At 40.5% G+C, this 13,413-nt stretch overlaps 1 protein-coding gene across 2 annotated transcripts in view; it reads right to left on the bottom strand.

The window, feature by feature from the left end:
- Positions 1-13,413, bottom strand: part of CBFB (core-binding factor subunit beta) — a gene marked incomplete at its 3' end in the record, with an annotated part of 1,040,029 nt that overhangs the window by 858,848 nt on the left and 167,768 nt on the right. For both annotated transcript variants that reach the window (XM_044081839.1, XM_044081840.1), the window contains 1 exon segment: positions 10,008-10,124. In XM_044081839.1, coding sequence (XP_043937774.1) covers positions 10,008-10,124 — 117 coding nt within the window.

Raw genomic sequence — 13,413 nt, 5'->3', positions numbered from 1 at the left:
ATTTTGGACTGTTAAATCTAGCACAAAACCGACAACTAGCAACATCGTGGTCAGGGCCTAGGCAAGGAATACAGTAAGAATGAAAGTCCTTATGAGGTATTTGCTTCCCACAAGAAATACAATTAACTTTTTCTGACATCAGTCTGGAGCAAGAAAAAAGTTTCTCCAACAGGGTACTTAGCTTTTAATGAAGACTTTGGATCTGAAATTTGAACAAGAAAATCTCAGGAGTCAGCCGACTGGCACTTACTAACTGCTTATGTTTCGGGCACTGCGCAGCAAGAAAGTCTGAAGAAAATGGCGTCGGGTGCATCTTTTATACCCCTGGCGCACTGACGTCAGGGAAGAGGTGACAGCAACTGACGCCAGACCTAGACTTTGGAATTCAGGCTGACTGAAGGTAGCCTGCCAGCAGGATAACTCAAGCGTAATGACTGCAACAGTGAAACATGAAGAACATTAGCCTTTCCTTCTGATCCTGCAGCATATGACACTAGTAATTGCTCAGTTTTTCTTGGAGCTTTTGTCCTGCTAAAGTAGAATCTTAGCTGTCTGTGTACGTCCAAGGAATGCAGAATTCTCCCCCCCTTGTTCTGCGGATTTGGATAAAAAGTTGGCAGATTAATTGATTGGTTAAGAGCCACACTGGAAACCACCTTAGCAATAAAAGTAGGATTTGTCCTCAGAGACACCCTGTCTGAATAAAATATGATAAAAGGCTCTACAGCCATGAGGACCTGTAGCTCTGAAACTCTTCTTGCTGAAGTAATTGCTAGTAGCAGAGCTGTTTTCCATAATAAGAACTTTAGATCAGCAGTAGCAGCTGGTTCAAATGGAGGCAAGGTGAGCTTTTCCAACACATAATTGAGGTCCCATCCAGGCAATGGTGATCTTCTAGGAGGCCTTAAATTTTTGGCTCCACTAAGATACTACTTTACTAAAGGATGAGAAAAGATAGGTGGCTCTGTATTGTAATGAGCCAAAATGGCAGAGGCATTGATTTTAGTTGATGAGTAAGATAGGCCTTTGTCAAGCATTTCAGTTAAGTATTGTAATATCTGAGGAATATTTGGTTCTGCTGCATCAGTTCCTTGTGCTCGATTCCAAGCACAGAATCTCTTCCATTTGTCAGCATGATTTTCTAGTACTAGGCCTTCTGGCTTCCAAAATGACATCCATCACAGCTTTACTGAGAGGTGTTGTTTGTATGACTACATGATTAGCCATGCTGCCAGGTTCAGAGTCTGTAGTTGATTGTACAGGATCCGACTGTTTTGCTGGGACAGTAGTTGTGGTCTTTGAGGCAAGGTCCAAGTTGGGTATTGAGCCAAGTTCCTTAGGATTGGGTACTAGTATTGGCGGGGCCAGTCCGGGGCAATTAATATCATCTTTGGCTTCTCTTGTCTGACTTTTAAAAGGACCTTGGGTAGAAGAGGCAGAGGAGGATAGGCATAAACTGATAGGTTTTTCCAACTGAAGGATAGGGCGTCCACTTTCCATGCTTGTCCATGATAAGTCCTTGTGCAGAATCTTTTCAATTGATAATTTTGAGGAGAGGCGAATAAATCTATGTCTGGGCTCCCCCATTTCTCTGTTATCATGCTGAAGACTCGTGGATTTAGTTTCCACTCGTGAGGATCCATAAGGTTTCTGGTCAAATCGTTTGCCAGAGTGTTTTGTTTTCTTGGCAGGAACTGAGCTTGAAGATGTATTTGGTAGGTCAAAGCTGTGCCCCACAGTGCCATGGTTAATCTGCAAAGGGGGAACGAGTGTGTGCCCCCTTGCTTGTTTATATACCACATGACTGTGGTGTTGTCCGTCCTTATCAGTAGTTGTCCTGGATGAAGCAAGTCCTTGAAGGTTGTCAGGGCATTTTGAACAGCTAGCATCTCTTTCTGGTTGATATGTAGAAGCATTTGTTTTGGTGTCCATAAACCCTAAATGCATCTTCCTGCCTTGTGGGCCCACCCAGGCATAATCTGATGCGTCTGTTGTTAAGGTTTGGCTGACAGGGGGTAGAGTGAAGGGCAGTCCCATGTTTTGGTGACATGCCTTTGCCCACCATATAAACTCTTGTTGCAGGCAGGGAATGAGAGGAATCATTGTTTCCAGACTGTGTGAATGTTGACTCCATAAACTTTTTAGGTACCATTGAAGTTTCCTCATATGCAGTCTTGCATATGGAATTAGTAGGATGCAGGATGCCATGAAGCCCAGAGCCTGCAGAATTTGCCTTGCAGAAGACTGTGCTTTTGTTGCCATCAGTTTGAAGTAAGCAGTCAGTTGCCTTTGTTTGTCTGGCGTGAGGTAAGCCATCTGGGTGGTTGTATCCAAGCTTGCACCCAGGAATGTTATCTTTTGAGAGGGTACCCGTTGTGATTTCTTTTCGTTTATTGTGTACCCTAGGCATGTTAGAAGCCTTTTCACAAATGCCAGGTGTCGAAGAAGAGTGTCCTTGTTCTCTGCTTGAATGAGACAGTCGTCCAAGTAAGAATACATTTGTATACTTCTTTGTCTGCAAAATGCAATTACTGGTGCCAGACACTTTGTAAAGACCCTGGGCGCAGTAGATAAGCCAAAGGGCAGTGCAGAGAATTGGTAATGCATTAAGCCAGCCTTGAATCTGAGGTATCTTCTGCATGATTGTCTATTTGGACATGCAAGTATGCTTCTTTTAGGTCTAAAGTCACCAGCCAAGCATTTTTGCCCAGCACGGGCAGAAGCTGCTGCAAAGTCAGCATTTTGAATTTTGGAGTGTCCAGGTATTTGTTCAAAATCGATAAATCCAGTATTGGCCGCCAGGCCTTGTCCTTTCTGGGTACCAAGAACAGTAGAGTAAAAACCTTGTCCTTTTTCCTGTTCTGTACTATCTGAATGGCCCCCATATCCATAAGGGACGTTACCTGTTTCTGTGCCTCTGCCCATTGATTTTTTGCAGATCTGGCCAACCATTTGCCATTGGCAGAGTAAGGAAATGGAATCTGTATCCCTGTGATACGATGTTTAGTACCCACTTGTACTGGGTTATTAACTGCCAACCTTGAGCAAAAAGGGCTAATTTTCCCCCTATGGGTGCTGCCAAAAGATAAGTGCTTGGTGTAGGCAGAGGGAAGTCATTGGGATTGCTTTCTATAGGTTTGCGCTTTATCTCCTCCAGATTTGGAGGTGAAGTGCCCCATTGCTTTGACCTGTATGAATCCTGTGCCTGGTTATCTGGAACCCTTAGGGCGCCTGGATTTGCCCCTTTGAGCTCTGTCTGACACAGGAAAGGACCAATTTTTTGTAGGCCAGTGTCTACTGAATCTGGGTGGCTGCACTTATAAGTCTTTAACAGTTTGCATAGACAGCTTTGTCTTCCACTTTCTTTAAAACCTCTTCTGCCTTAATACCAAACAGAGAATCATGCTGTAAAGGTGCATCTAGCAATTTAGCTTAAACATGATCAGGCAAATTTTGTTCCTTTAACCAGGCATGCCTCCTAATCAAAGATCCAGTAACTGCGGCCCTGCAGGAGGCCTCTAAGGAATCAAAACCACATTGTAAAGTATGCTTACCAACTTGTTCAGCTGCATGCAATAATTCCTACAATTCTTTATTTTCTGCACATTCTGAAATCAAAATCATTTTCTGTTTCAGCAATCCCATAACATGTTGTTGGTACTTAAGCATATGAAATTGACAGTTTAAGGCCCTGATTGCCAAGGTTGCAGATGTATAAACCTTTTTTCCCCATCTGTCTAGTGCCCTTGAATCTCTGCCAGAGGGGGTAGGATTTTTTGCTGTTGAGGCCTTAACGCCTTTTGGACCTTGCAAAATAGTTTCAGGATCAGCAGCAGGGTTTTTAAATAAAAATTTATGTGAGTCAGGGACCCTGTAATATCTGTCAGGCTTACTGGGAGCCGGAGGTAAGGAGTCAAGCTTGACTCCGAAAACACATTATCCACAATGTCTAAAACAGGGGGAATGGCTAAAGGCTTGTGCTGAGGGAGAAGGAAATTCCTGAGCCTCTTTTTTGATTCTGAGAAGTCTTGACTCTCCCAGTGAAAATGCTCCCTCAAAGTATGCAAGGTTTCTCCAAATGAATAATCCTCAGGAGGAGATGCAGATGGAATAGACTCCTCAGCATCAGAATCCTCATAGGGAGGTATAGATAATTCCTGATCGGAAGAGGAATCAGAAGAAATAGAAACCTGATCTGACGATTCATAATCAGTGTCTTGCCTAGGCCTCTTATCTGGAGGGGGATGGGTACCCCTGATCAAGGTAATTAGGTCTTCAGCCATTTTGATCTGTTTTTTAGGCATAGAGGGCTGTGCACGTGGCTCATGCATCGTTTTTTTAGTTTTAGAAGTTGCTTTTGTCTTTGGTTTTGCAGCTGTCATCGGTTTGATATACAAATGTTGAAGTCTGAATACACCCTCAGAAGCAGGTGCCTGCTCAGTGGCTCCAGACCCATCTGAGGGAGATACATCCGTCGGTCCAATACCTTCAGTATCTTGCGGCATGCCGGACTCCACATGGGTGTCGGTAGAGGCCTGCGACTCGAAGGTAGCGGGTATCAGGGGTTGCGAAAGCGCCTCACTGTGTACCGGCGAACCGGCGACTGGCTTAGGAGAAGCTTTGTCGGTTTTGGATCTAGACTGCCTTTCTCTGTCCTTTTCTTGACGTTTTTTTCATGTACTCCGGTAGTCGGATCATTATCAGACGACATTTCTGGGTAGTTAAATCTGTTTCCAAAATAATTTGATGCAAAAATATACAGACGCTTAATAGTGCGTTGGTTAAATCTAGCACAAAACCGACATCCAAGCACGTTGTGATCAGGGCCTAGGCAAGGAATACAGTATAAATGGAAATCCTTATGAGGTATTTGCTTCCCACAAGTAATACAATTATTAACTTTTTTTTGACATCGGTAAAAAGCAAGAAAAATGTTTCCCCAATGGGGTACTTAGCTTTAGTGAAGACTTCGGTTCTGAAACTCAAACTCAAATATTTCAGTAGTCAGCCAACCTGCATTTGCGAAATGCTTCTGATTCGGGCACCGCGCGGCAAGAAAGACTAAAGAAAATGGCGTCGGCTGCATGTTTATACCCCTGACATCATGGAGGAGAAGACAGCAACCAACGCAGGACCCACGACTTTGGAATTCAGGCTGACTGAGGGCAACCTGCCAGCAGATTACCCAAATGTAATGACTGCAACAGTTAAACATGAAGAACATCAATGGGCTAAAGCAGGAAGCAGAAGAGGCCTTAGGTCAACTGGTAACCTAGGAAAAAGGGCTCCACAGTGCCCCCCACCACACCACCCAGTGCCCTCATCCTGGTCTACCTGTACCACGTAAATATTGGAAAACGCCCCAACTAGAGCGGTGCCCTAGGCGGCTGCATAGTTAGCCTATGCCTAAGGCCGGCTATGGGCTAAAGAAAGGACTACTGAACTGAAAGAATTACCCCTGGTCTTCAGGAAGATGATGTGGAGTGGACAGTGTGGTAGAATTCACAGGCCCCACACACTGGTTGAATGAAACTGAGCTGCCAATCTCTCCAGAAATGCAACCATGGTAAAGGACTGCATCAAACAATGGGGAAAAAGCTAGAATGCTACTCTATGGGTTATAAGTCGACCAGCTACATTCAGGAGCAGGAGCAGCAGCAAGTATCACTCATCTCAAATCACACACCAGGAGATTCAACAGGGAATGATAAGCAGAAAGAGCATGGCCTACTGCAGAATATATATATATATATATATATATATATATATATATATATATATATATATATATGAAGATGGGCAACCAGCACCATAAACTCAGTCACCCTTGTGACTCTTCATGAAAACTTAAGACAGGCTGGTCCATACCATGGGATACAACTTAGGATATCAAATCTCTTAATTGTTGCCCTTTTTAAGAGATGAAAGGGACTGGAGTGGACTACTTCCAACAATACCTTATGATGAAACTATGCTGTAGTGAAAGCAAACTTGTCTTATTCCTTGTGATGATGAACCACGCGGAACACAGCTGTGGGGCTCTGGTCATGCCACAGCAAGTCATCCACATATTAAGAAATGCAAAGTTTCATTGCTACAGGGTCTCAGCTACTAAGCACAAATACAGTGTTTTGCACTGAAAAATTGTGTTCACACAAGAAATACAAAAACATGCTGTGTTTTTAATGCTGACATGACAGACATCCATCATATGCACAGACACCAGACCTCCAAAAGCAGTAGCACCAAGGCTTGTAAAATGTATAAAATGACTTCCACATGACTGATACAAAAATAAAAATCAATTCAGTAAAAATCAGGTAAGAATACTTGACTTGCTGAGGACCAGGAAGAGACGGGAAATCCTTTTCCTTTTTGGGGCCATGTCCACAATCCCTTTGTTTAACTAGGTGGTCCAGGACCCACAGGTCTAAAGCGGTCATTCTCCAGGTTAGGGAAAACAGCTAGTCTCTCCCCAGGGCAGCTCCACTGCATTATAGTTAGGACTACAGCTGAGAAGACTACTTTTTAGGACATCAAAGGATGAGCCAAGTAAGGGCACGGGCATAGTAGGCTGTTTCCCATACTTGGAATGTTTCCATCTAGACAAAGCTTCAACCATATTCTGATGATCCTCAATGATCTCCCAAGGAGGTTTGCCAAAAAAAAGAAACTTGCTGCTGAAAGAGGCATCCAAGACAGCCTAGCACAACTCTGCCTTCCATCTCTTCCTTTTTCTTTCTCACTCTCACACGTCACAGCTGAATCCTAAGACAGCCACAACGTAAAGGTGTGTGTGTGTGTGGGGGGGGGGGGGGGGGCTGAAGTAGGTTGCCGGATCTTCCTTCCATATTACACATGCATGTACTCACAGCTACCTTACAGTGTCTAGTTGGGAGGATGTACTCTCTACTGTAACAAATGATCCCACAAATATTTCACAAGGAAGAACTCAAATCCTGATCTTTCTGAGCTGCAAAACGTACATCTACAATTACAACTTCCAGGGAAAAAGATTACCAAGGACTCAGTTTGGCCCAAGTAAATAGTCAGATGCTCACAAGGTGAAGCACAAGGAAAGGATGGCCAGTCAAGCCAACACAACAGCCTTAGGACCATTACACAATAAAGGTCCTCAAGGAAAGGAGCTAAAACAGGATGAAAACATCCTTGAAGTCTCTAGAACCTGGACCTCTGTCTATTCAAACTCTACCACTGCCAAGGACTTCAAATGAAACAAACACTTTCAGCAAGGGGTCCTTATTACATCCCTAACATGCTGATGGTGACAAGTAAAAGCCACCTGTTCTACAGACACTGCAAAGGAGCCCAGTGCAGAACACAGGTACACAGGTATGGCAGTGTCTGGCCTAAAATTGGCACATAAATGTCTGAGCCATCTTCCATCACACTTCAGGTTTTCAAAGAAAACAGTAATAAGTAATGCCAAGAGCCTGAAGTTTGGTGATGGCCAGCAGGAACCAGTTTGCACCACAACAGTGATCATGCAACTATATGAAGGGGCAAGGGCTGTCAATCTATTAAGCCTGAAATCAATCCTAGAAACACATCCCAGGGATTTGAGAGCCCACGTTTCATGTTCCAATGGATGAATGCCACCCTAGGTATGTGAAGACAGAAGGAAGCTGAGCCCTAAGTTTCATTCCCCCTGACTGAATGCCACAGTGGTACCTTCCTATTTGACCTTTCACTCAAGGATGATAACCCAGCTGATGAGGTCACCACAATTGCAGCAGTGGAAGACTTCATGGCCGGGCACTGAAGAGGTCTTAATCCTGTGCTCTGTATCCCCCCCCCTTCTGTATTTCATACTTCTGCCTAAGATCACTGGACAAAATGTAGCATATCCTACTACAGTAACATCCTCCTCCACTAATGCCAGCAGTGGGTGCTGAGTACGACCTCCAGCTTCTTGCTTGAAAGCCAGTGGATCATGCAGTTGAAGTGCTGGTAGTTGTGACAGCTGTTAGTGTTGAGGTTTGGTCTCAAGCAGAGAAAAAGCTTCACTCACAGTGAAACCAATTCATTTGGCAACGGCAGATGTGCTTGGAGGACCTTCGATTTTTAGACACTGAAATGTGAATGAACATGCTACGAAAATATCCAAACTGCTAGAATGGCTACAAAAAAATTAGAACCAGTGGAGTGTACTTGACTATTAAAGCCAAGATGAGGATGCTAAGCAGCAGCCCAAAGAGGTATGACCCTCCAAATATTGATACGAACAGCCAGATGAAACCAAACCAGTAGTACTCAAACATTCACCTGCTGAAAAGAAGTCCTCCAAACAAGATCCTCCACAGCCATGAAATTAACTTGGTTTGCTATCAACATATTTTTGATGGCATTTTTCACTTTCAAATGATACTGGCCCATCTCACACCAGTAACACTGTGTTTTCAGTCAACTACCAAACAAAACTCACATTTTATATTAAAAAAAATCTCATTTTGTCACATAGGCAGAAAAAGAAGAAATGCTCTGCATAAAAAGAATCTTTAAAACATTGATGATTTAAAATGGCAAAACCCAAAGGAAGAAACGGTATCTTTATGTAAGGTAACTAGGAAGGAGGGATGCCCTTCTTTAACAATGACAGGCCACATGTTCACCAAATATATCAGAGATGTGCTAACTGAGCACAGAGTAGTGTCAACGAAGGAGCTGCAGATAGTCAAATATTCCTTTCTTATCTGTGATGACTGAGCCTGCTCATTTCATCAACTGATCTTAGAAATAAATTACAAGGTGAAGTACATTTTTAAGTTCAGACTATGTATGAGCCTTTTTAGCACTTTCAAATCATTTCCATGTGAAACATAAAATGAAAATTGCAGCAGAAGCCACATTTGCATGCACTACTCAGTTCATAATGTAGACATCTGCAAATTCCACTATCCAAAACAAATATTTCTCCTTTTAAAGTAAGTAGAAAAGGTCTATGCCATTTGGTAGAACGAATTTAGGTTGAATTTCAAAACATTAAAAACACATTTGACTGAAAACTCATTTTTTTCAAACTACAACTAGACAAAAAAATCATACAGTGAAAAGTAACTTGAGAGTTTTCAAAAAAGAGAAAAGCCCACAAACAGCAAGTCACTGTTGGCAAAGAAAAAGAAACCTCAGTTATAATCTACAGATACTTTTCAATTTAGTATGTTTTCTACTAACTGTAGTTCAGTATAATAAGTTCTCATTCAGACTAGTTTTCAACCAATCAGTTTCAGCCTTTTGAGATTGAACCAAACACCATTCAGCACAAAAAAGAATAGCAGTGCAAAATTAAGACAAACATAAATGAAGGAAAGAAATGAGTTGAGGAAAGAAATCACTGTTCATTTGAATACGTTTGAATAACCAGCAACTATATCACCATACACTACTCATAAAAAAATATTGCTAAATGCTTAAACTACAGTGTGGCACAAAATAAGCCATTCGTACATGGGCCAAGGCATTTTATGACACACACCTGGACACTGTCAAGCATCTCAAGGGGTCATTTAAGTAGCTTACAAATCTGACACAGTACTTAATTATGGAGTCACAACTTATATAAACCTCAGACATCTTTAATAAGCAAAATTACACCTTCATATAAGACGGGTTAGATATATTTTAGAGCAGTACAAGATTAAAATGAACTATAAGAAAAAAGACAACTAAATGGTTATGTTTAAAGGCTATGTTAACTGTTATTTAATGAGTACTGCCTTCAAAGAAGAGAACCCGGCCACTAGGGATAAGAAGCCCTCTGAAGTTAAAACAAAATAACTCTGGACAAATTCAGGCAAACTCATGCATGCAAGCACATATTTTAGCACATATCAGCTGTATTTTTTGTTACTGTTTTATAAATGTATGCATCTCAGTTCTTCTTCTATCTTGAATCTTTAAAAAAAAGATCAACACACAACACTTGTTTGGTCCATTACATACTTAATATAACCCTAGTTAAAAGTGGAATGTAATTACTGGCTTACCTTGTTTGTCTCCCTTTCAAAATCCACATATTCCCGGGTAGGAGCTTGCCGCTGTTCCCCTTGCCAGTTAGCCGGAAAAAACTGCAGAGACAGATTGGTTCCTGTGGCCACAAAAGCCTTTTAGCAAAATCAATACAAACAGGATCAGAGAGAGTAAGACATTACATAAATTATGCAAGCAGTTCTTTATTTTTACCTCAGTACAGGCTTTGAGCCAAGCAAAATGCACTCTATAAAGGCAAGAAAATGCCTACATATCTAAACACATCCAAGTATAATTATATTTTAATTATACATATTTGATTAATTTGCAAGAAATTCCTCGTTAGGGCTTCATGAAGAGAACAGTGTGAAATAAGTATTTTGAAATTACATTACTGGCCTTCAATACAAGTTCTCACTAAAAAAACACAATCTTATTCAATTCCTTCTAGAACTCTGATTATAATTTTCACAGTCGCAACAACAAATCTAAACAATGTAATGCACCAAAGAATAAAGCATTAATTTCACACTTTCCATTTTAAGGAAAATGTTTTGTTAACATCAGTTTCCCCATCCTGACGGGAAATATCAGAAATGGCTTGAAACACAAAATCTTAGTACTTTCAGGTTTTCTGCAAGTAAACAAAATACTAGCCACAAAGCCTCAACTTCTCGGTTTGTCGTATTAATTTCCAAACTGTAATTTCTCCACTGCAAATCTCTTGAAAGACAAAACTGTGCATGTATCCGAGTTATTTATACAGAAGGGGCAAGACATGCCTGAAAACTTTAGTGGTAAAGCATATAAGGTTAAAGCTGAAATACTAATAATCTACACATCTTGTAAACATAACGGATTCCCTCAGCACCAAACTACAGCTCTGAACAAAATGCTTAAGAGACCAAAGATCCAGATCAATTCAGAAAACAGGTAGCTGTATCTAGTGGATATTATCAGGCTAAAGAGGAAGAAAAAAAGAAAGGGGGCAGTGACTGTTTGAACATGGGAAATACAATTACTAATACAATTGGAGCTTTCTTCCATAGGCTTCTGCTGAAAAGAGTTTTGCATAGCCAGTCAGGTTTTCCTGGTCAACAAAGAGAATAAAGAAGAAAAAGAAAATTCTAGATGTATGTTGTTTACTTGTTCAGAAGGAGAGGCCTGGGTTGGCTCTGACCTGTGGTACCTACTAGCAAATCTTTTGTCTGATGGTATGGATGAGGGAAATTTCTATCACTAGAGTCTTCCCTAACTGGTCTCACAGCCTCCAGAGGTATCAGTGAATTTTCCTCAAAGGAACTTTGAGACATTGTGGTAGCAAAATGGAAGGTAATGTTTCCTGAAGCTTTCAGAAATACTCTTGCTATTAGAAGAGCCACATGTGAAGCTTTTCCCACAAAGAAACGTGTCTTACAAAGTAACCTGTCCTTTGGAAATGACATTGTGCAGATCTTGGTGTCTCTGCCACTTCGAAAAGTCCTGATGTTGGCTAACATTAGACTTGACTTCCAAAAGGTGAGGAAGACTCTCAGGCTTATAAAGCAATAAAAAGTGTAGATCAACTGTTTTCCCCAGCTTCTACCTGGACAATGATTGAATTAAGCTATTGTCTAGGTATAGATTATGGATGAACAGTATCCACATTTGGGAGGGGGGGGGGGGCTAAGGATTTCCTGAAGACTCTGAGCACAGTAGAAAGGGCAAATGGCAATGGACTGAATTAATAATGGGAGCTGTCAAACACTGAATCTCAGATAATGCCTATGGGCATTGGGGGTAAGGATGTTACGAAAGGTAAATAAAAACAAACAGACTAAAGTATACAAAAAGATAACGGCCAATGGAAACACTACACACACACAATAAACACAAGAATTTTAATAAATAAAAAAGTCTTCTAATTAGTGCTTTCGTTCTGTTTATACAAAACTTCACCAGATGATTACATTCAATTCAAAGTGCAATTAAATACTCTAAGTCATATGACCCAGACTCATTCTCTTTCTTAAAGATATAGCATTTAAAATCTCCTAAGCTAAATAATTACTTTCCTTTGTAAAATGAATAAAATAGACAAATTCATAAGTTAATGAACACTCACCCTAATCAAGAAATATTAATAAAAAAATATAAAAATATTAATACAAAATGCACATTAAATAAATATTTTATTCTTAACATCTGATAATCTTGTTAAGAAAGTGATGTTAGATTCCCTTAATACTATATAAAAGCCTTTATCTAGTGGCGGCCCTTAATTTCAGTAATGGAGCTATACTAATGCATTCATTCAGCCCTGGCCAAACTGAAGAATTAAGATCAAGCTGCCAGTACAGTTCATTTACTTAAAGCCATATGGGCCAAGGACCACCCCTCTCCTTATGTGGGACCATTTCTACCACCATAAATTTAAAATGGTGAACAGGAAATTCAATAACATGTTTCACCACAGCATTACTAGTCTTTTTGTTACAAATATATTGATGCTCCTGTATCCTATCCCAGACTCTCTGCTCCATTTAACCCACATAAAAGGATTTACAAAGTTGACACTAGGCCAGATATACTAAGCCTCTGTTGTTACAGTTGTATTTCCCTTTTAATAAATGTTTTCCCTCCAACCGTAACATGGTCTGTTTCGAAGACAAGCCTGCAACAATTGCAAGCATCACATTTTATCATGCCACAGATACCTCTAACCTGAGTATATTGGTTCTCCAAATTACTTTTCATATTATTACCTCTTTTATAAACTACACGGGGACACTCTCCCAACTTCTTACGTACTGCATTGGTTTCCTTGATAATTACTCAATTCTTATTAAAGATTTCTCTTATTTTTAATCTATCCAAATTATATGTTGTAATGAAAGCTCTGGAGTAGTTTAAAGTATGCTGTTCCATAACGGATTCTTTATATATAATACCTTCACTCCGGGATAGGATACATGAGCATCAATATGATATTCATAACAAAAAGACTAGCAATGCTCTGGCGAAACAGGTCACTGAATTTCCTGAACATTTTGAATTTGGGGTGGTAGAAATGGTCCCACATAAGGACAGGGGTGGTCCTTGGCCCATATGGCTTGAAGTAAAGGAACTGTACTGGCAGCTTGATCTTAATTTTTCAGTTTGGCCAGGGCTGAATGAATGCATTAGTATAGTTCGCTTACTGAAATTAAGGGCCGCCACTAGATAAAGTATTTTACATAGTACAGGGAAGCTAACATCACCTTAACAGGATTATCAGGGGTTAAGGATAAAATATGTATTCAAAATATTTATTTAATGTGCATTTTGTATTAGTATTTTTGTAATACTTCTTTATTAATATTTCTTGATTGGGGTGAGTGTTAATTAACTTATTATTTAGTTATGTCTATTTTATTCATTTTACAAAGGTAAATGATTAATTAT

Source organism: Protopterus annectens, chromosome 8.part1 (assembly GCF_019279795.1).
Source record: "Protopterus annectens isolate FY-2018-M chromosome 8.part1, PAN1.0, whole genome shotgun sequence".
NCBI lineage: Eukaryota > Metazoa > Chordata > Ceratodontiformes > Protopteridae > Protopterus > Protopterus annectens.
The sequence above is the reverse complement of the archived record's forward strand: the minus strand, read 5'-3'. Positions and strand labels throughout refer to the sequence as shown.